This window comes from Anarrhichthys ocellatus, unplaced genomic scaffold (assembly GCF_004355925.1).
Source record: "Anarrhichthys ocellatus isolate YVR2014 unplaced genomic scaffold, GSC_Weel_1.0 scaffold15, whole genome shotgun sequence".
In the NCBI taxonomy this organism is placed as follows: domain Eukaryota; kingdom Metazoa; phylum Chordata; class Actinopteri; order Perciformes; family Anarhichadidae; genus Anarrhichthys; species Anarrhichthys ocellatus.
In genome coordinates this window covers 6,786,605-6,808,907 of record NW_022280045.1, presented here as the reverse complement: position 1 = coordinate 6,808,907, position 22,303 = coordinate 6,786,605, and the positions used below count along the sequence as shown (strand labels likewise).

Here is a 22,303-nt window from a genome sequence, read left to right as displayed (position 1 = left end):
CTCTCTCTCTCTCTCTCTCTCTCTCTCTCTCTCTCTCTCTCTCTCTCCCTCTCTCCCTCTTTCTCTCTCTCCCTCTCTGTCTCTCTCTGCTCGAGCCATCGTCTGTGTACCCGGCCGAAACAGGAAGGGCAAGGCGGCCTGAAAGTGTCGATTCAGGTTTTGATGAAGCCTGTTATCAGCTTCCTGCAGCCCGCACCAGCACGATGTCGACGGGGACAAAGTTCGGCTCTATTTCCTTTTGTCGAGGGAGAGAGAAAACAAAAAGGCTCCACCTCTGCTGATGTGCTGTGAACAGAAGCCCAGCTCGGCCCAGCTCCACGAGCCTGATCAATCACTTTCCCCTTACGACACAGCTCGAGACAATGCATGAACAACAGGGCCTGATAATAATCATCGACAGCTCATACCTATGCTGAACTAGTTAAGCTGGTTGTCCCGATACATAGATAGATAGATACTTTTCATGTCCCATAAATCACACAAAGCCCATGGGTTCTGTTGAAACCAGCGCTTAGAGGCACTGCTTAATGAAATATCAACATTTCTTGGATATCTTAATGTATTTATGGCCCCTCTCGCATTGCTCATACAGTATACTAACACACTTGTCTCCTCCTTTCCTTCCCTCCCTCTTCCTCTTCCCCCTCCACACAGTTGTGTTAATTGGGGATTCGGGCGTAGGGAAGAGCAACCTGCTCTCTCGGTTCACCCGAAATGAGTTCAACCTCGAGAGTAAGAGCACCATCGGAGTGGAGTTTGCCACGCGCAGCATTCAGGTGGACGGCAAGACGATAAAGGCTCAGATCTGGGATACAGCAGGACAAGAGCGCTACAGAGCCATCACCTCGGCGTGAGTCCACGTCTGTGTGCTGCTGATAGTCCAGCCTCAGTGGGGGGGGAATACTTAAGCAGAGCAGTCACAAGTGACACTCTATCCTTCAGACTAGATCACCTCAAATGAGGCAGATTTTTGGATATGTTCTACAACATTTAGTTAAAGAGGATGACACATTTGATCGAGGATGGGTACTGCTCAACAAGTCTTGAGCTTGTGGGTTTGATCTTCTTGGGTAAGACACAGAACCCAGGCCGCCCTCTCAATGTCCTATATACGCAAGTGCATCTGGTATTTGTCAAACATGTTAAATGTAAATTCAGAGTATCTGCAGGTTTCACAGACCAAACTTTGACTTTAACCTTGATATCTCGCATCAAATAAAAATAATAAAACAGAAAGATATTTAACTGAACACTTTAGAATGATTTTTAGGACTGAACCAGACCTGCAGACGGTTCTTGTCATCACCAGTGAAATGTTCTGATGCCGTTGTGTCTGCTGTCCTGTTACAGATACTACAGAGGAGCGGTGGGGGCGCTCTTAGTGTACGACATAGCCAAACACCTGACCTATGAGAATGTGGAGCGCTGGCTGAAGGAGCTGAGAGACCACGCCGACAACAACATTGTCATCATGCTGGTTGGCAACAAGAGCGACCTGCGCCACCTCAGGGCCGTGCCCACAGACGAGGCCCGGGCCTTCGCAGGTACTGTGACTTCCAAAAAGACACAGGAAAGCCTAAATATTTAAGCGTGGGGAGGGATTTTATAGAATTTATTTCTAGTTCTTTCAAGTTATAGATTGCCTTAACTCTATTTTTTGTTTTTTATATATATATATAAAATGTAACATTCTTGCCATTCCTGATATGAACTTATCTCGCTGCTTCGATTGTTAAGTAAACAGTTGTATGTTTTCTTTCCTACCCCACAGAGAAGAACAATCTGTCATTCATAGAAACTTCAGCCTTGGACTCAACAAACGTTGAAGAAGCCTTTAAGAATATCCTTACAGGTACGCTTGTGAACAGAGTTGGGATGTCAGAGCTGCACTGTTGTTTAAATTAAAGTAATTAAAGTGCTTTTAAAATGTCACCATAACTTCTTATACACCAATCATTCCCACACCTTTGTTTGTTAACATACCATGACGATGCAATTCTAAGCTGAAACTGTGTTGCTTAACAAAAACGTTGTCAGTTTTAAAATTAGCTGCTGATATTAACAGAGAAATGATCAACAACTGAAAGAAATGTTCATTTCTTGTAACTAAACTCTTGAACTTGTGTAACTTCCTCTTACTGTGGGAAGTTATTTTGATCCATCTTGTGCAAAATCCTAACTGAAGCATTAACTTAAAATATAAAGTATAGCTTCATTGTTTGGTTTTTAGTAGCATTGTCAGTGTGCACCTGAAACAACAAAATAGTTTAGGTGGAAATGGCTGATCTGTTTCTATTCCATGTTTTCAAAAACAGAAATCTACCGCATCGTCTCGCAGAAGCAGATTGCTGAGCGGTCTGCCCATGACGAGTCCCCAGGAAACAACGTGGTGGACATCAGCGTGCCACCCACCACCGACGGCCAGAGGGGGAGCAAACTGCAGTGCTGTCAGAACCTGTAGCCCACGGCAAACGTCCCTCTTCACCTGGGTCGATTATTAATTGATATCCAGTGTTGGTATGCTTCCATCTGCCTGGGGTGCCATATTGTCTGAATCTGCACTTCTTAGATCAGTGGAGTCAGTTCCGTTATGCCACAAACGATCAGTACCAGAAAGAGCTGCTTGATTTGATTTCAAATTGTAATCTGACCCTGACTGATGGTAAAGCGTATGTAGCGGCCACAGTTACCCATGATAGTGTAGCGTAGCAGAATAGCTTTGCCTGAGACCTTGTAAAGCCTCGACATCTCCCTGGTAGACGGTTGTTGCACATGTTAGAGGCCTGGGTTTCAAGCCTTCCCGTTTGTCGTACCAGCAGTCCTGTTTTTGGGCTTTCCTCCTTCAGTCATCATCTCAAAAGTGGTTGTGACGCTTTGCTGATGCTTATTTCCTTTTCTGTAAAATATATTCTTTTTTTGTTTTGATTTTGATAGCTTGTCCGCTCACATACATTATATTAATGCCATGAAATTAAATTTTACAATATTATGTTTTTGTGCCCTCTTTTTTTTATACCTCCTTAAATACACAAAAGGAAAAACTGTACCTGAACAGTGACTCTGAACCACCTTGTAACGCCAACGATACATCGATCTGAATCTATATATTGATTCAATTATCCAATATCCCTAATGCAAAGGGAAAACATAATACCATAATTTTAAAGATGCGCTTTTATTGTGTGGATCACCATCTCCGCCATATCGTCTCATATCGATCGCAGGTCCCTGAATTGAATCTGATCAAAATCATGTCACGTTGAACCGACTTGTTGCTCTTTTTGTAAAATATTGAATAATTTAATGTCCTTAGGCCTCAAATATTTAATTTAAAGAAACCATCTGAGAAGCCTAGAAGGGAAACCATTCTTTTGTGGAGCTAACAATTAAGTGTGAAAACAAACACTGCTTTTTTGTGCTGCCAGCCAAATGGATGGGAACCTGCAATGTATGTACTGTATGTATTAGCAATGTATTCTATTTTATAAACTTGTTTTATGTAAAATCTTTATCTGAAAATGAACTATTGTTGTAAGATAAGTGTAGTGGACCTTCCCTCTGAAAAGTAGAGGAAAATATTTATAAAAGACAAAAATTGAAGTACACAACTAAGGTACAAGTATTCTACTTAAGTAAAGTACTTTGGTAAATGTCATATTCATGGTATACAATGTGACTGTCCTACAAATAGTGAATGTTAAGGGTCTCCCAGCACAAACAAACAGGACAACAGTTCTCCCCCACAATGATTGATCATTACAGATATAGTCTCAAAGATTACATGATTATTAGAACTACCTAAAATCAAGACAAGTCACATTTCACATGATTTAGTCCAGGAGTCCCTCTTGTTTTATTGCACAATAACCCAACTTTCTGGGGGATGCAGCAGGAAGACTACAATAACACAAAATACTTTTTATAGCATATGCTGCACACATTGATTGACATCTCAGAACACATTTTTCTTTTGCACCTTTACAGAGTACCAGCCTGCTCTGGGGTATCTCTGTATTTATAATGGACAAAAGTCTGTCTCACTATTCTGAACACTGTATCTCTTCTATTTAAAATTGCATCTCTTGCGTTGTAGGACATAACTACAGTTCATTGCTAGGCAGCTCAATTTATGAATGGTGCATTTACAAGTGGAGCAGGGCTGTTTGCTAATGCACTTTGATGACAATAGTAGAAACATTATCCAATCAGAAAGTAAACACTTTTCCACACCTTCAACACTATGCCTTTATGCATTGTTGCTGCGCTGCCGTTTAACGGCTGCAGTTGGTGCCGTCCCACGTCCTACAATCGTCACTGACCCTGTGTGACAAGTGTGATAAATATCTGATGCCTTAGCTGTTCTCTACATAGGGAAATTATTTGATTTTCAACATTCATACAGCAATGATAAGCTTTAGCAGGAAACTTCAAAGGGGTTCAGATTGTAGACAACAACGTTGGTAGGGGGTCACTGTCGCCCTCTACTTGTCAAGAAAGGATATTCACAGGTAGACTTTTTCTCCTTTATTCTCCTCTGCCGGGCTATTGGCTGCCCATTGTTCAAAAACAGCTAAATACATTGTGAAGGGGCATGGGGGAATTATAGGTAGTGAATATGTTTCATATTATACTGTAGTAGCATGCTGAATCAGTTATATCCTGCTACATTAGCTTGTGTCCTAGTATTTCAAAAGTTTGTGTCACGGACATACAGTTGGGCTGGTTAGTCCATTATCCACGTCTTCAGTCGATCACATCCCAGCACTGGCTGTCCAGTGACAACTCTGCGTTTCAACACCTACTATGACTCCGGAATGAGTTCTTCCCAAAACCACCTTTTGTGGTCGGCCAATACCGTAGTAGTTTACATCAAGTGCTTCAATAAAAGAAAATGGGAGGAGGTGCCTCTCCCCTCTCAGAATGGTCCTTATGAAGTGCAAAAAAATTATTATCATGATTAATCTTGTTTTTAGGTAGTGCTTCAGTGGGCGTTATTTTTAAATATTCCTTTTGCCACCGATCTGCACTCATACGATGGTCTCGTCAGTCATTTTCTTGGTCGACTTGGTCGGCACAGAACGCTGAGTGGTGTGCCCGCCTTTCATGTCAGGCATGAGCAGGCGCACTTTCTGATTGGTCCTCCTCCACTCCGAGTACAACTGACAGTGATACCGAAATGACACCTGAGATTGAATGGGAAGAAGAGTGGGAGGGGGCAAGACAGGGAAGGGAAGAAAAGACAGACATCAATAAAACTGACACCAGGATATTTGAGACAGAGTAGTACGTGTGCAGGACAGGAATGATATGCTGACTGAAGCTGCACTTGCTACACAAGCTGCGAGCATAAGAGCTAATCTTTCACAATTTGACATTTGTAATGATTCTTTTGCTGAAGATTGAAGGGTTGGGTTTCTGAAGAAAGTTTCAGATTCAAAATACATCCTATTTTTAAAGTATATGATCAAATTACATCCAGTTAAGTAAAAGTGCAGAGTAAAGACAGTCTATTCTTACTTGTCTCACTGCATGTATGAACTTGCATGAACTATCTGGCCAACTTTCAAACAAATAACTGCTCTGTGCCAAAGATTATCAGGTTGTAATCACATCTCTCTATGCTTTGACTTTGTTCAAGTGCTATTTAAAGGTCATATTAGACCAGAAAACAGTCCCATCGTTTCTACAACAATCAAGAGCAGAATATAGATCTGTTGGATATGTGTGGTTTTCTTTGTATTGTGTCTGTGTGCCAGTTCACATTTGTTTTCCAAATCTATGTAGGAAAAATAAATACAAGAGCCAGCTTGTGGGTGTAAAGAAAAACATTCCATCTATGCCAGCGCCTCAACATAAGTAGACAAACTTCATCAACATGTTTCTTTTCTCAGTGACAGGAGAATAAGCAAAGTAATGCATTAGTTACCAGTGTCCAGAGTATGTAGATGGTGAAGAGGGCGATGGTGAGGGCGATGAGGCCGACAGCCTCCAGTCTGCTCTTCAGTTGCAGGTGGTCCTGGGCTCCCCTCAGACACAGCCAGCCAGAGATGGCTGCCAGGGGTGTGATGAGAAGGAAACAGGCCATGTCGCACAGCAGCGTGCGCTTCTCACTGCGAGGGCCTGGGTCCTTCAGCCACTGAGAAAAAGTTTAATAAAAAGTGGATTTGGTTCAACTAACAATTAGCTACAGTATCACCTTAGTGTTGTTTTGGCTGATTGATGCATCTTAGTTGGCAATGACTATTACAAATAGTCAAAAATCGAAATGGTGTAATTTCCTGCATAACTAAAATGAATGCATTGACGTAATTGAAAACTACTCTTGTGAGCTCTTATTACAAGGTCAGGCCACCATCTTATCAATCATCTCGTATCCTGAAGATGCTACTAGTTGGCACAGACTCTACATGGCTTAAATCAAACTGCCACTTACAAAATCCTTCAAATATCCGTACAAGGCCAACCCTCTAACCTGTGTGAGTGGCTGTGGTCGTCGTTCAATGGTGAATTCTGTGTGACAGAGTTCACAGTAGCTGGTGTTGGAGGAGGACAGCCACTTCTCCAAGCAGCTCTTGTGCACTTTACCCAGCGTACCAGTGCAGTCGCAGGGTGAGAGCAGTGTCTCCCCTCCAGCTCCCTCATGACAAATCCGACACATGCCCACATCACTATGGAGCAAAGTAGAGGAGACAACAATGTGACGATTCACCACAGTATCATGTGATTACAGTATATTCATTAGGGACCCATCTGAGTTCCACCCTCTCTTACCTCTGCAAGCTCACCGCTTTGACAACGGTGGAGAGTGGGCGGCCATCTTTGGCCGTCACCTTCGCAATGTACTGGGCTTGCGCAGTGGAATCAGACTCCTCCGAATCCTTGGAGTTATCAGATTCAGCGTTCCCAGAGTAATCACAAAGGGAGCCAGGGAGGTGGCAGCACCCTGACGAAGACATGGCTCAGCTGAGGACGATTGGTGACGAAGATGATAGTGGGGGCGACTTCAAAGTTCTGATCCAAAACACAAACCTCCTCCTTCTCTCCTCCTCTGTCCACCTACAGAGCAAATGCCTGGTGGATTACGAACAAGAGAGAAAGTATGAGTGACTTAAAATGACATCATAAGTAAAATATGATGTCATCCTTGCAAGCCTCTCATAAGAGTCTATAAAAGTCTCGGTGATGCCATGTGAGAGAGAGCGAAGCTCTAGGTTTCAAAAAAGCTGGAATAATTGCTTGCTGAAAATAAAACAACATTTAAATCAGTACAAAGACATGTTGTGAAGGATACGTAATACTTGAGCCCCAAAGGTACAGAAACACACCTGGAACTTTTCAATTGGAGTGATGGTGATGACTGTGGCTAAGGGGATGGGCGACTGTGGCTAAGGGGATGGCAGGGGCCGCCTTTCAATCAGAGGGTCGGCGGTTCAATACCCGGCTCCGGCTCTGCTAGTCGCATGTCGATGTGTCCTTGAGCAAGACACTTAACCCCAAAATTGCTCCCGTAGTTGTACCTACGGTGTCGAAATGTGATAGACTCTGAATTGTAAGTCGCTTTGGATAAAAGCATCTGCTAAATGACTGTAATGTAATGATGAAAAAATGCATTTTATGTTTAAAATATTTTACTCAATAGAAGTCCTTACTATGCTTCAGTAAATAAGAGTGATGTGGCCTAAACAAATTGTATTGGCAAGTAAATACAGAATGCTGCATTGCTGTGCAGAGAAAAGACCTTTCACAGGTGTTCAGGTGGTCGTATCAGGAAGAACCCACCAGACCCTGCCACCCGGCCTCCATACTGATACTGTCACCTATACACTCAACTGCCATGAAAAAGAAACATTATAATAATAAGTATGGAAGCATATGCGTGTGTCTAAAGACCCGGACGATACAGCCAAAATGAGTCGAACTACTGTCATTGCCATTTAATGCATTGTTTTGTTTTTTTCACATCGGGTGGCTTAACATTATTATCGTCATATTACACAGCAAGAAAATAAAACCTCGAACTGTGAGGCTGCGTGGACACTGTTAATTACACTGTCTAGTTTGATCGATGATTATTAACAGTTAAGGTTTCACAGTTAATCCTGGCTGATATGTAGCGTTACATGATTGATAGAGTGTCGTTACTGTACAGACACTAACACAGGCGGATCTCAACACTACAAACCATGTAACGCTGAAGCAGTTGAGAAGCTGTCAACTGACAAGCGGATATATTACTTTGGTATCTAGAAAAGCTGGTGAACAAGGTAAAACAAAACAGATCTTAGCGTAAATGTACTCACCCGACGGCTTCTCTTTTCTCGCTTGGCCTTGGCCTTGGCCCTGCGATAACTAGACACAAGCTAGCGGAGCTAACTGTACAGCCCTAGCTACAAATAATGACATTGACATCTAACCAAAAACCGATGATATGAGAGGACACAAAGGACGACCACATGCGTTGCATCCTCTCCATGGCGTGTGGCATATCTCCCTCGGGTGGTTTTGTTCGAAAGGGCTGACAGGAAATGGCTGTTACTGCCAGGATTACCAGACACGGCTAAATGAGCTAACGGGCTAGCATCGGGCAAGCCTACCCCAGCATCACTCAGCTGTGCGCTGGTCACGTGACTCAATGCTGCCTTCAGAGTCCGTGGTGATGTTGTGATAACGGTCACTTCACACCACACCGTCTATTACACACATATCCACCATCAAGTGGGAAACACGACTAGTAACCTACGGTTGTAGTAACTACTTGTAATTTTCTATTGCTGAATGTGCTGTGTAGGAGGTCAGTAAAACGTTAGGAGTAACAACTCCTAACAACAACGTTAGGAGTTGTTACCAGGAGTTGTAACTCCTAGTAACAACTCCTAACGTTTTGGTGTATATTATCAATTACACAAATAGTCTACCGCTTACGACCGTTGCAACAGCCGTTACGAGGAGGCTGGATGCAGAGCACGGTTCAAACTGTACCGACGAGACGTGTGATCGTCCCTGTGTATGTGGGTTTGTTTTTAACAAGAAAACGGCCATGAATCTGGTCGAGCGACGTCAGTCCACCTTTATCCTCCATCCAGATGTGACAAAATAACACCGCTGGGTGGCAGCGTTTTGTCCATCCCGCGTTGCAGAGAGGACGGTTGTTACGGTCCCAAGACACCAGTAGTTCAATGATAAAATACAACATTGACAGTTCATGTTCATTATAGGTTTTTGTGTCTAGTAGGTTGCTTTTGGAGTATCCTTTTGCAACATTTTTGAGGTAGTAGTGGAGGAAAGGAAAGTATTGAATAGCATTAACCCATGTGCTATTCTTAAGAAAACAATTTGTGTGTACTTGTACTGTACTTGAGTATTTACATTTTATGCTACTTTACATTTGCACCCCACTACATTTCAGATGGAAATGTAGTCTACTCACTACTCACATGATTCATTTTCCTGCATAACGAAAATGTTTACTTATGGCAGTGTTATGTGGATTTTGCTGATAATACCTCTCTACTTTTGCTTACTTATACTTTTTACTCCACTACTTTGAATTGTCAACCGTGTGTGGGCCTATACTTTGTAGATCTTGCTTTTGAAAACCTACAATGACCATATAAAGTATGATAAAATATCTCAAAAAAATATCTATCTTTAAGTAGGCTACATTATGTTGCTAACTTACAAACTTTAACTTAAGAAAGAAATGAATGCAGGACTTCTTATAACGGATTATTTTTGTATTGCAGTATATACTTTTACTTTAGTAATTGATTTTAAAACGTCAGTCACGATCCACCACTGGGTTAGGTGTGATTGCTTGGCTGGCATTTTTGTTTTTGTAGAGGTCTAAGCAACAAATTATTGTAAAGTAGGTCACTGGTTCAAAAACGTCAAACATTACAGATTACCAAGAAGTGAACTAGAGTTGCACCTGGTCTGGTTTTATTCCTGATGACATGATATTAAAGAGCATAGTGAAGTGTCAAAGCTGAGATGATAGTTTGAAAAAGGGATTCAAAACTGCCCTCTTCCTTTGTGCAAGGTCTCATATTATTGAGTAGCTCCTGATGTATGCTGCATGGCTGATACTGTGCTGCTGCTATATGTATGTTTTGTACTGTACAACCAGAACTGGTGATCAGCATGTATATTTCATGACATATTAAATGTCTATAATTTTCAATTGCTTGCTTATTATTGACCTACAGGGTGTGTTGCACTTTGTTGAGTTAATGGAATTGGAAATATCTTTTAATATGGTCAAAGACTATATAAAAATATTTTCTTTTTTACGTAAGTAAACTCAATGACATTAAAACCTGCAGCAGCAAACATTTTGAAATGTCCACCTGACCTCGATCTTATAGCTAATGCAAGGCTCAGGCAGATCTAGCTCCACTTTGGTCAAACGCCATGAACGCGTCACTTTTGCACCAAAATTGAGCATATTGTTACCAGATATAAAAAAGACAATATCCCAATTTAATTCTGCATTATTCCGAAACATTCAAAACTTTGACAGAGACTTTTAAAATGAATTCTGAAACTTCCCTTTACTGTGACCGAAAATAGTAACCTACACATGTAATTCTTAACTATTAGTCAAACAATATCTATTTTTGCCTTAACCTTTGCCCCTGTCACTACCTTTTTGTTCCTTTTGAACCCACGCACTGATAAGAAAGGGTTCACTTGTGGTGAGTGTAATCTGAGTACACACACACACACACACACACACAGAGCGTGTTTCTCATTAGCTATTCCTGTCTGTTTGGTCAAAGTCCAACTGAAACCATGAGCCACTACCTCTCCGCATGTGTGGGATATCATGAGACATGAGTGTCTGTGGACTTTAACATTGACAGAAACAAAAATGAACTGCAACTCATTTAAACATCACATGTTTGGAAATGTGAGAAAATTACATTTACATAAAACAATGCGCTTTTTCTGAAATATTCAGCAGTAAATTGCAGTTAACGTGTGTGAGTGTGTTGGTTTGCCTTGTGTTCTGGTTACTGGATTCATGATCAATTGCTGCTCCATCGCTTCTCACAAATATGCATGTCTGAGGCTGGTAGACAAGGTTTGAAACTGTTTGCATGACAAAGCAGAGATTCAACAAACTGCCACAATGTGTTTGTCGCAATAGTAGCTCCCATTGTTTAACTTCACTGACAGTCTGTCAGGATTCCTGCATGCTGCTGAAGGAATTTCTCCTCATCCTGATGCCTGAGAATGACCTGACTCAGCTTCATCTGTACTGAATGTGTTAATGTGCAATACTTATATACATAAAGCACATTACTTCTTTAGTTTATGTTTTACTGTGTCATACCTTGCTATATTCTTACATAGTTCATCAGCATACCACAGAGAGAAATGGAGAGAGAGAGAGACAGCCACTGTTAAAACAGAGAGGCAGACAGATGGATATAGACAGACAGATTCCGTAATTTATTCACCACGTTTGGCTTTCAATAACAGTATAATTCAATCGCTGCAGTTCCATCTCGTGATCCTTTAACTCTCAGCATTAGTCCTCATGAGCATCACAGTTTCGCTCATTTTCCGACACAGGATATAGTCTTGGTGAGAACTAACTAGGCCTCTCTCACACGACAAGTTAATACTCAACGATCAACTGTCTCATGGCATACTTTGGTGACCATTTAACACCATCCAGCTCAACGCCAGTCAGTAGTATTCTGGACATATTGTGTCACCTTCAGCAGCATTAACAGGATCACTTAATTTTAATATAATCTGGGAAATACAAACTGTAAATAACTAAATTACTGTCCATCAATTAGGGGCCACTCAAGTACAAATCAAAACTGCATTGGGATTTCAAAGAAAAACATTCAGGACCATTCTGAATATTACCCTGTGTTTGTTCACCCATCAGATTGTTTAGTTTTGATGTTTTAGACTTTAACCCAATAGGCCTATGGACAGTATTGATTTAAAGATATGAATGGCCCCACAGCAAAAAAAAAAACAACAGCAAAAAACAGAAAACATGAAACAGCTTTAATCATAATATTTATTTTATTGATTTTTATTGATTAGAGGTAAATCAGCTTTTACTTTGTATGAACTCAACCTCTGTTAATCGCACAAAGGTACTGACAATATATATTTTTATCCAGAACATGTAATAAAATATCCAAGAACAAACTGAAAAGGTCCCGCAAAACTCCTGTTGATCTGAGGTACATACAAAAAAATTATTGTTCTTTCCACGTAAATACGAGGTTGAAGAGAAGTGATGATCTGAAGAAAAAAAGACGATAAAGATATATATATATATATTCTTTTTATCATAGTTTGGTATTGTGTAAAATACCCTTTCACCCATCTTTCCTCATCCATCCGGGCCATGAGACCTTCATAACCTCTGTAATGCAGAACATGACATTATTGGTTTTGACTCTACAAATGTGAAGAGTGAAACTATGCACATGACTGGTCAACTTGTCATACAGTGCCCTCAATTACAAAACGGTGTGTACTCATTCAGCTCCATTATTGAATCACCAACTGACTATTTTGAGTGCAGTCAGCTGATTGGGTGGCAGCTGTCAGAAAAAAACCCCACACTTTTGGTGAAGCCCTTCTTATTGGGGAAAGAGAATGAAACTGCATGTCCCCTGCCATGATAAGAGCTATCAACATTCACTTGAACAAGCCACATCATCATCACTCATCATCAACTGCCATTCGCTCCACCTAAAATTAAAATACTAAGAACATTTTCTTGATTAAAATACTTTGAATAAGCAAATGGTCTTAGTTAAAGGCCTGGTTAAACAATAACAATGTCCAGATGTCCTCAATCATTTCTAATAGACAGTGGGCCATTTTAATCTCTGACGGTTTGCATGTTTTTGCAGCACTTCAAGTATTACAGTTATTACACTTAAAAATCTGGCCTTTATTTCCAGGTGTTTGAGCTTAGCCAAAGGCTTTGTCAAAGGGACAAGGTGAGAGTTTAGGGAGCTAAACGCTTGGCACTTTTATCACACTGGATTTGTGATTGAGGTTAAATAGTTGATTTCTAGCTTTAAAAGATTTAAGGATGGGAAGTTGAGCATCCCCAGCTTTGTCTGGACTCAGATCCATAGTCGGTGATAAAGTACTGTCAAGGTCATTAAATATTGTGATATAGTAAATTATTGAGAAATTTGATTTAAAAACAACAACTTTATGGATTAAATAACCAGATAAGTCAGGGAATTGACTGAATGTACTCATTACATTGATGCAAATCTCCTGTAAATCAAATATTGCCATTACACAGCCAGCAGGGTAATGACATCGCAATGCAAGATTACCCACAATTACTTAATAAACATTGTAAGGATAGCTATTGTTTTGATTAGTTTTACTGTTGCTTGGTTGATCAACCTTTTCTATTTTGTTGTTTTTAATTTTGGTCGTGAGGTGGTCTGCTTTTAGTTTAAATCTTTTGTCTGACCAAAAAAAATCCTGACCTCAATGAGACAAACACAGCAACAAAAAACACGGTTCTTGTTAGAGTTGGTTCTCCTCAGCCTTGAGAGAACGGTTCCCAACATAATGCGGCCCTGGTTAATTCAATGCTGTGCATGTGAACAGTGCATGGTCAGGGCGGAGACGACGTGACGTCACGCACCAAGCTGACCAATAGCAGCGTCTGTTTCCCAGCCTATGATTGTACAGTAAATACTATGAGCTCTGCCCCCTTTCCCTCTCGCTGCAGCGATGAAAGCAGAGGAGAAATTCGAGACAAACCCGTGGATGTGCCATAAAACCGTTTGTTAGAGCTGAGATAATAATCTTCTGCCAGTTGTTAGCCTGGTGAGCGCGCAGCTCTGCAGTGGTTTCAGTCGAAGATAAGACGCTTTCTGTGTGAGAGGGGAACCCGAACAAGCTGAGAGCGACAGAGGTTTTTTTTTTTATCGGCCCACTGCAGTCTGAATCACCGCCGACTCGCCCCACTGCTGGTTCATCATCGACGACGTTTGCCCCATCGACGTGCGCATCCTCTCGGAGGCACAAAGCGACGGGAAGGGACGGACCCGAGCCCGCATTTGACCCTCTGCCGCAGCCCCGAGGTGCGCTGCTTAGCGGGGTGTGCTAAATAATGAGCCAAAGGGACACACTGGTTCATTTGTTCGCTGGAGGGTGAGTCAAAATACGACTTTCATTTAGATATTGGGTTCGTTTTAAAATCATCAGTCTCGGTACTTCTGACGTGACTCGTCATCTGGGTTATCTCGCCAGGTCAAGATGGCTAACGAGGGCCGTTTTTTATCATGCAGTGCGTGCGTGTGTCAGCTGTGTGCACGCCAGTGTCAAAACTGTCGGTTTAAACCAAACTTCCTGTGAACATTTCAAAATAAGACCACTTGAACAGTAAACTATTAACATAAATGTGACAGCACAGAGAGGGCGTTTGTAGTTGTGGCTTCAGGTATACCACTGAGTGTTAAACCTTTTTTATCTGTAAATACATAGACTTCTTCTATTTAATTGAAACGATTTATGCTTTTATTTCGAAGGCAACTCCATTTATTTCCGGGCTCGTTGCTGCTCTCTCTCGATAGCTTGATGAAGTTCTGCAGCAGTGCTTCTCCTTTTTCTCCAAAGATTTGACATTTTAAGAACCTGAGAGTCAAATAACTTAGTATCTGCATATTTTATCTCTCTTTTATTTATGGATGTTAATATTATCTGTTGAAATCACAACTCCTGTAGCGTTAACTTTTTTTTTAGTACTGTTTAAGGGTTCCCACACAGTTCCATGTCAAAGACACCCAGATATAGCAGATGAGCATTAGCCTGCAAACATTCATCTGATAATATTTGGTCCTAAAAATGATCATCTAAAGATGTTTCTCTCTTTTGCGTAGCTGTCCAAACTAGGTGGAAGTATTCTGCTGTTTGTGGCCCAACAACTTCATCGAAGAAAATGACAACACAGATGTAAAAGTTAGAATTGTATTGACACAGCATGTCTCCCTCTTAACTTAATATATTGTCCTCAGTTTCTCTTCGTCTGTCGCCTCTGCTTTCATCTCTGCCCCAAACCATTGACATTCAAATAGGGCAAGCTCATCACACCACAAGTCTTCTGTTATCTCTCTTGTCAGGAATTTTTTTTTTTATAAAATCCTAGAACAAGACACATTGCTATCTTGAGTAAGTCAGTTTTGCTTTCCCCAAAAACCTGAGCTGGAGTCCTCAGCACAGTGCTTCCTCTCACAGCCACTATGTGTACACACACACACACACACACACACACACACACACACACACACACACAGAGGCAGGCAGAAAGCAGACAGCGTAGCTCTGAAAGTAGGGCAAGGGTCACAGCTGCCTGTGAGCATGCATATGGTCGGTCTTTTGAAAGGTAAATATAGCTGGTGCTAGTCAGAAGAGACTGAAAGTTAGAGGAATTGAACAGCCAAGATATCAGCATCCACCACTGTAGGCTCACAGCTAGTATTCACTTAACTAACCCTGTATTGTATTCGCATTGTTTGTCACTAAGTAGTATCACTTCTCATCTTTGTGGTGATATGATAGTTGAAGCTTTGTCTAAGTCCTGTTGTGGAAAGCACCACGTTTTTGGTTAAAGCAGAGGCGATTAACAAACGTACACATGAGGAATGGGGACAGAATATTGTTTTGAGATGATGTCTGGTAGCCTTGGGCTCATAAGAATATAGTGCTTAATTATATCGTATAAATGAAATTGACCATGCGATGATATTTAATGAGAAGGAAATTGATTGTAATTAAATTAACTTTAGTTTGTTTATGTGCTGATGGCTTCAGTCAAAGTCGCAGCAACATGATCACAAGTTTCTTCAACTCCTATTTTCAGGGAGTCATGTTTTTATTTTCAGTGTGTATGTGTGCAAGAGTTCATTGAGCTAAACAACAATCTAATATTCATGACAACTCATTTTTGCCTTCTCAGATGGCAAAAGTCAGCAATGTGGTTACAGTCACACTGAACAGTATCATGAAACCAGTTACACACTCTTAGCTGGCAGCTTGCATGTTGCAGTATCGTGCATATCACCAACACCAGGTCATGGCATGTGCCAGCTCCTAGATAATTTTAGTGCTAAGGAAGGAATAACAGATTACCAGTGACCAGTGTTTGAGGAGATCAGTATTAGAGGATGGTTTGAAAAAAAAGAAACTGTCAGGGGAAACAGGCTAAATATGACTTGGACCAAATATAATAATGATGATACTTGTAATTGTATGAACTTGCTGCTTTGTTGAGCCCGCATAGTCTGAGCTCTAACATCTTGGTTAACCGTAACCCTTCTCTACTCCCTTCTAGATGTGGTGGCACAGTGGGCGCAATTCTGACTTGTCCTCTGGAGGTAGTGAAGACCAGACTGCAGTCCTCCTCCGTCACTCTCTACGTCTCTGAAGTCCATCTCAGCACCGTTAATGGAGCCAGTGTGGCCCGTGTCGCTCCACCAGGGCCTCTGCACTGTCTCAAGTAAGTGGCATTGCGCAAAATGTTAATCGTACTAACTTTACTATATTAGGGATCATTCAGAAAAGGAACCATGCAAAGGTTAGTTTTTGTTAGCGACAAGATAAGGGGGTAGAATACTTATCTTAACCGATTCTGAGCAAATTTTCAGATGTTTTGTTTATATTAAACAGTTTATATTAAATTGTCAATCAATGTTGTTATTATTATGAATATAATCTGGGATTTTGTGATATTGTGATAAAGCTTCTGTGTTGTTTTAGTCTTTTAGTCTATCTGACAATTCTAGCTGCGTGAAATGAACAGTGAATGTTAATACTATCATATCCAAACTAGTAGTGATTGTTCCACAAAATGTTTGTGGGTAAATTAGGGAGGTAAGGGGTCACCTCATTAGTAAAATAGACTTAAGGCCTAAATACATCCTGTACAATGTTATGGCAAGATGGAAAAGGATGCTAACGGATGCAAATCTGCAGCACAAATTCAGGCAAAAGCACGCCTCAACAAGTTGACATTATGTCAGTTTACGAGAAAATTTGCAGTTAACCTGAGTTGTATTACTCACTCAATGAATGTGCAAAGACAGGATTAGATGGAAGAAAGTCTGAAAGATACAAATACAATTCTGTTAGAGCTGTGAAACACACACCGTGTTTGTTGTCGCAGCAAACGTCTATATCAGTTGGTGAACTTGTCCATTGGCTGTCTGTGGTACTCTAAAGTGAATCCACAGTAAGAACTAGAATGTTGCAGATATCCGCCAGGTGATTCACTGCAACCACCAGAGGTCCTTGAGTATGCAGCCGTAATGAGTCACCCAAAAAGTTTATGCAGTTTGCTGCAGCAGAATGCGAGATTAGCTGTGGACAGACACAGAGGTGCACACTCACTTACAGACACACGCACAGACGTGACTGATCACACGATCCTCCTGGCGGCGATGATAATGAAACTGGTTGTTTGCATGTCCTGTATCACTATAATCTTCCCGTGAGTTTATATTAACTATTGTTATTTTACACTTAGTTATTTCTCAATACTTCCTAAGAACAAATGTGATTCTAGAGGATCATTATTTACCTCAACAGGGACTCGTTGACTCGAAATTGGCAAAAAAAACGTACTCTGGATGATGCATTTAGCCTTAAAGCTGCCCTGGGTAGTAGCTTTCAAGATTTTTGAGATTGCTAGTGAATGTTCTCTTCGGGAATAATTTGTTTGGTTGTTAGAGATCAGCAGAATCTACAACCGAGACATTTGAGTGATGCACCAGATAAAAAGTACAGAGTAGGTTATTCTAAGCTTCGTTTTGACCTTGAAGCCCTGGGGCTGTTTTGGGTTCTTTCTCTAAAGACAACTACTGGGAAACCAAAATAAAGTTCCCGTTTTTGACACATGAAATGTCATCGCTGTTATCATTAGACAGTGGAAAGTTACCAGACAGATGGGAAGTGAGAGTATAGAGGAATCCAGTATTGGTTAGGTGTTTATTTGGAATCTACTGAAAGCCAGAACTCGTAATTAACGTTGGTCACTATGAAATTAAACTAAATGTGCAACACAGCTACAGTGCTCTACTCTTGTAGGCAATCTATTGCCATGACTATCACTGAGCATGTCATACAGTGTTAAACGGATTGCAAAATGCACACGCTGCTGTGTGGAATTTTCCAAGGTCAAATACTTGCATTCTGTATTTAACGAACAAGGAATCTGGGTGTCGCAATATGCCGGTATACATGAAAACTGATATTTAAAAATTCAATATTGACGTCACGGTAATAACACACATATACTAATATTGTGTAAATAATCCAGCACCTCTTAAATAATTTTATAATTTGCCAAAAAATAGATAAAAATGCACAATATACAATAAAGTAATAGAAATAATAATAAACATGTAATTAATTGATAGCATTTTTTTTCGAATTTAATTTAAATTTAATTTTAAACATTTACTTTATATCTCAGGAAAAATATAGATTTTTAACAAAGACTTTTACCACGAAATACAGATTTGCCAGGATATACAGGCAAAATAATCAGGATGTGTTTCTCACATTTGTTTGGCTAAAATGTTGAGTTGCTCTCCCTGGCTGTTGCTATAGTTGGGAATATTTTCCTTTGTCACTTTGCCTGCCTTTAACAAGACTTTGTTCACATTGCTTTCTTCAGGATTTTGTTTAATAACATAGTACTAATGCCTTTTTTGATTGCAGTTAATCGAAGCAATGTTATGGGCTCAAGAAGTTTGGTCTTCTGTCGACATAAACCAACTTCTTGTGTTGTCCTTGAGAGAAACTGCCACAAGCAGAAACTGTACACCACTGTTGCGCAATACAGAGTGGAGCAGGGCAGAAGAGGGAAAAGCAGTACGGAAAGGAAAAAAACCCTCACATGTCAAAGTGTGTCAACATGGCGTGTGGTGAAGGCATGTTCCATTTTAGAGGTTGTTAGCTCATGATTTAAGTGTTTCGACTGTGAAAAACACTGACGCTCTGTTTGTTGTGTCGGGTTTGTGCGATTACTCTTGAGGAGATCCTGTATTCTGGAAGTAATTTTTGAGAGAGTATTTCGCTGTGAACAGAAGTTGGCAAAACCTCACAGCCAGGGTTGGAAGGCACAGTCCACAAAGCCACAAGCTGAACACAACACTTCACTGTGCTCTAAATTGTGTGGGATGGCCCAAGTCTAGAGAATTGAATCTACCCGAAAGGTTCCTAATCGAGCCCAAAGGCCTCTTATTTCTTTTCAGCGTTGTTTTTATTTGAATGTACTTTGCATCACAGTTTATCTGAAACCGTGCAATAACTGAAGGTCAACCATAAGCCATGCACGTTCTGAGTGAGGTTTCTAGGTTAGGCTGGAGACCAATAAACAGTCTTTGAACTCCCGTGACGACTGACAATGAACACGTGAGCCGTCATGATGACACCTGTCACTTCATTTATTCTATGTCTCCCTGTATGATGATAGTGGCCAAATGTGTGGTAGATGTGAAATCATAACTGTGATTTAACTTGAGCAAAGTATGCATGTTATTCTCCAGCCGGTCACATGATGATTTCTCCAATGGTATACATTCATATAAAGCATATTACATGGATGTTAAATATACTGTGTATTTGCTCTGTGCTATAATGGAATAACCAAGAAAACATCTCTCTGCAGGTTAATTCTAGAGAGAGAAGGTCCTCGTTCTCTCTTCAGAGGACTGGGGCCCAATCTTGTGGGCGTGGCACCTTCCAGGTATGTTCAGTATTATCTACAGTATTCTGGGTGTGGTGTATGTCTTCTCCTGCGATTACACCAAAAATGTAGGTCGGCTGGTTGGTCAATAGGCTCTTGTCTGACCAAATTCTCCGTTTTTTTTTTTTTTTGTCCCCATTGGCCAATCGATTGGTCGCAGTGAAGGTAGAATTTCAGTCGACCAAGATTGTCTTTGGTTGAGTACAGAATTACAACGTACAGAATAAATCCAAAAGTTAGGGAAAATGAAATAATCTATACTTAGATATCTGATAACAGGTCACCACAACCTTTTATGTTTATAGGAAATGAGAATGAATCACTCTTATCAGCACTAGCTGTACCACCAACCTGGGCACGCATTTTTGTAGAGGAACGTATTTGCATTTGCTAGAATTTATTTTATTTATTTTTTAAGCTTAATAACAGCAGGCCACGAACACAGTTAAACTCCCAGACATATAATGTGAACGTGTGCTTTAACTGCTACAGGAAATGAGTAGGTTCCCTCTCCCTTAGCTTGGCTGCTTATGGTTGCATAACAGCCTGAGCTCAGTGAAAGTCTGAATGAAACATCTACAACAGCAGGGCACAGCCAGCTATGACACTCTGGTCATGTGACTGCTGATGTTGTTGTGAATTCGCACAATGGAGTTCCTACATTGAGAGTTGTGTTTGTGTCTAATCCCCCTCCCCGACCTGTCTGGCTCTCCCTAGCTACTGCTGCATCACATGGCCATTGTTGTCCTCTTCCCGTTGGTTCGTTGTGGTCTCTTTCTCTCTCTGTGAGTCATCCTTTCCACGCTCTTATTCTCTGCCTCTCCCTCTTTTGCCATATTTGTCATTCTTTGCCTGTATTCAATCCGATTCATTTTCTCCCTGTCCTCTGGGTTTCTGCACCGTCTCTGCTGTCTGACTGTGCCTGGCTCGGACTCTGAAGGGTCACAAATGCCCTTGGGTGTGCGTGCGCATGTGTGTGTCAGTCCCACGGGCGAGTTGTCCAGCTATGGAAATGGTAGCTTGTTTCCTTGTTATGACAGCCATAGCTGACTGTGCTATAGGAAGATATTGTTGCATAAGACGTGAGCCTGAGGAACTCAATGCTAACATATGAGATTTCCGGCTGTCTTATGTGTGGTTTTATGTAATATCAGATTCAGGCTGTGTGACATAAACGATACAGTACATCATCAAATATGTACTGTATGTGATTGTCCCATCAACATCTCTATGGTTTACGGCGGGAGATGTATGACAGCGCAAGATGTAATATAATTGCAGTCTGATCAAGGTAAAGCTTAAAATGAATTGAGTGTAATTACAGAATAATTTGTCTACAAGATAGAGGTTCTGGGTTGCTGGGTTACAGAGTTATTCTCTCCTGTTATAATTAGGAAGCATCACTCTGATGCTGGAAAACTTGAATACAATCTTCTGATCCTAATGAGGGCGCAGTCCACTGGGCTTGCTGCTGGCATTCATTCGCAAAACACACACACACACACACACACACACATAGTACAGCTCGCACCAGCAGCGTACGAAAGATGCACACACGCATTCAGACCAACTCCCAAAATTCATCGCTCATCTGCAGAGCAGCATGATTATGTTGTGCATGCATGCTCTCAATTCAGAGGGAGGGCAGAGAGGGAAGGTCAGTGGGTTTAACTCCACACAAATGCTGGCTAAATTCTGTGATTTTATTTAGTGAGGAGAAGCTAGAATCATGGGAGATAAATCTGCTACTAAAGCACGCTGTGAGATTGAGATGCGCACACACACACACACACACACACACACACACACACACACACAGGCACAGATAAACTTCTTTCAGTTGCCTGAAAGACCACATTTTAGCCTGACTCTATTTCATGTCCTCAGGTACAATTTAGGCAGTATTTATTTCAGGCAATTGAAATAACGTTTTCATATTTAATGCAGTTAATGTAACGCTGCTCTGTGTATATATATCTTGCAATAATACAAATCTTTATCTTTATTTGGGGAACTCATGGTTCCAGTTGTCTTTTATAGTGTAGTTAATCTTCTGAATACTTATTTTTTGTGCTCATCATTTTTGATCTGTGTTCAAACTGAAGAAGCTGATGAGTCCTGCTGTTTCCTCTCTAGTCAGTAGTAGTCAATCATTGAACCAGTGTTTTTATTATCTTACTAACCTCTGTCTCATTTCTTCCTCATGGTCATTTGCAACAGGGCGATCTACTTTGCGGCCTATTCAACTGCCAAGGAGAAGCTGAATGGGGTCCTGGAGCCGGACTCTACCCAGGTGCACATGGTGTCTGCTGGGCTGGCAGGTAATGAGGGCTCCTTCTCCCCTCCCTTCTGTCTGTTTGTCACTGTCTGTCGCTGAGTGTTATCTCTGCCTGTCTGTCAGTCAGTCAGTCTGCCTGGGCAGTGTTAATCACTGATGGGTTTTATGTTTAAGAATTATTCAGTTTGTCATTTGACAGATTTCATTTTACATTATATTTTCATCCTTTTCACAATTTGAAGTATCCCAGAGTTTCACTCCCC

General features: G+C 41.0%; 3 protein-coding genes across 4 annotated transcripts in view; 2 read left to right on the top strand and 1 right to left on the bottom strand.

The window, feature by feature from the left end:
• The window catches only part of LOC116387506 (ras-related protein Rab-11B), a 3,701-nt gene extending 963 nt beyond the window's left edge, over window positions 1-2,738 (top strand). Inside the window, exons 2-5 of the mRNA XM_031854681.1 lie at window positions 655-850; window positions 1,351-1,544; window positions 1,772-1,852; window positions 2,316-2,738. Of these exons, the coding sequence (XP_031710541.1) occupies window positions 655-850; window positions 1,351-1,544; window positions 1,772-1,852; window positions 2,316-2,461 (617 nt within the window). The 3' untranslated portion in view covers window positions 2,462-2,738. The remainder of the gene's footprint in view (window positions 1-654; window positions 851-1,350; window positions 1,545-1,771; window positions 1,853-2,315) is intronic.
• A 1,088-nt stretch (window positions 2,739-3,826) lies between these two features.
• LOC116387503 (E3 ubiquitin-protein ligase MARCH2-like) lies at window positions 3,827-8,632 on the bottom strand. Of its 2 annotated transcripts, none has more exons than XM_031854677.1 (5): window positions 8,301-8,632; window positions 6,772-7,071; window positions 6,473-6,668; window positions 5,927-6,136; window positions 3,827-5,183 (listed from the first exon to the last, which is right to left on the bottom strand). In XM_031854677.1, the coding sequence occupies exons 2-5, from the start codon at window positions 6,954-6,956 to the stop codon at window positions 5,028-5,030; spliced, it is 747 nt and encodes a 248-aa protein (XP_031710537.1). In that variant the 5' UTR covers window positions 6,957-7,071; window positions 8,301-8,632; the 3' UTR covers window positions 3,827-5,027. The 2 variants fall into 2 exon arrangements, with proteins under 2 accessions (XP_031710537.1, XP_031710538.1); XM_031854678.1 differs by lacking the exon at window positions 8,301-8,632 and adding an exon at window positions 7,326-7,469.
• Window positions 8,633-13,709: 5,077 nt separating this feature from the next.
• Window positions 13,710-22,303, top strand: part of LOC116387500 (solute carrier family 25 member 36-A-like) — a 17,621-nt gene continuing 9,027 nt past the window's right edge. Inside the window, exons 1-4 of the mRNA XM_031854673.1 lie at window positions 13,710-14,166; window positions 16,346-16,510; window positions 19,685-19,762; window positions 21,983-22,083. Coding sequence (XP_031710533.1) covers window positions 14,126-14,166; window positions 16,346-16,510; window positions 19,685-19,762; window positions 21,983-22,083 — 385 coding nt within the window. The 5' untranslated portion in view covers window positions 13,710-14,125. The remainder of the gene's footprint in view (window positions 14,167-16,345; window positions 16,511-19,684; window positions 19,763-21,982; window positions 22,084-22,303) is intronic.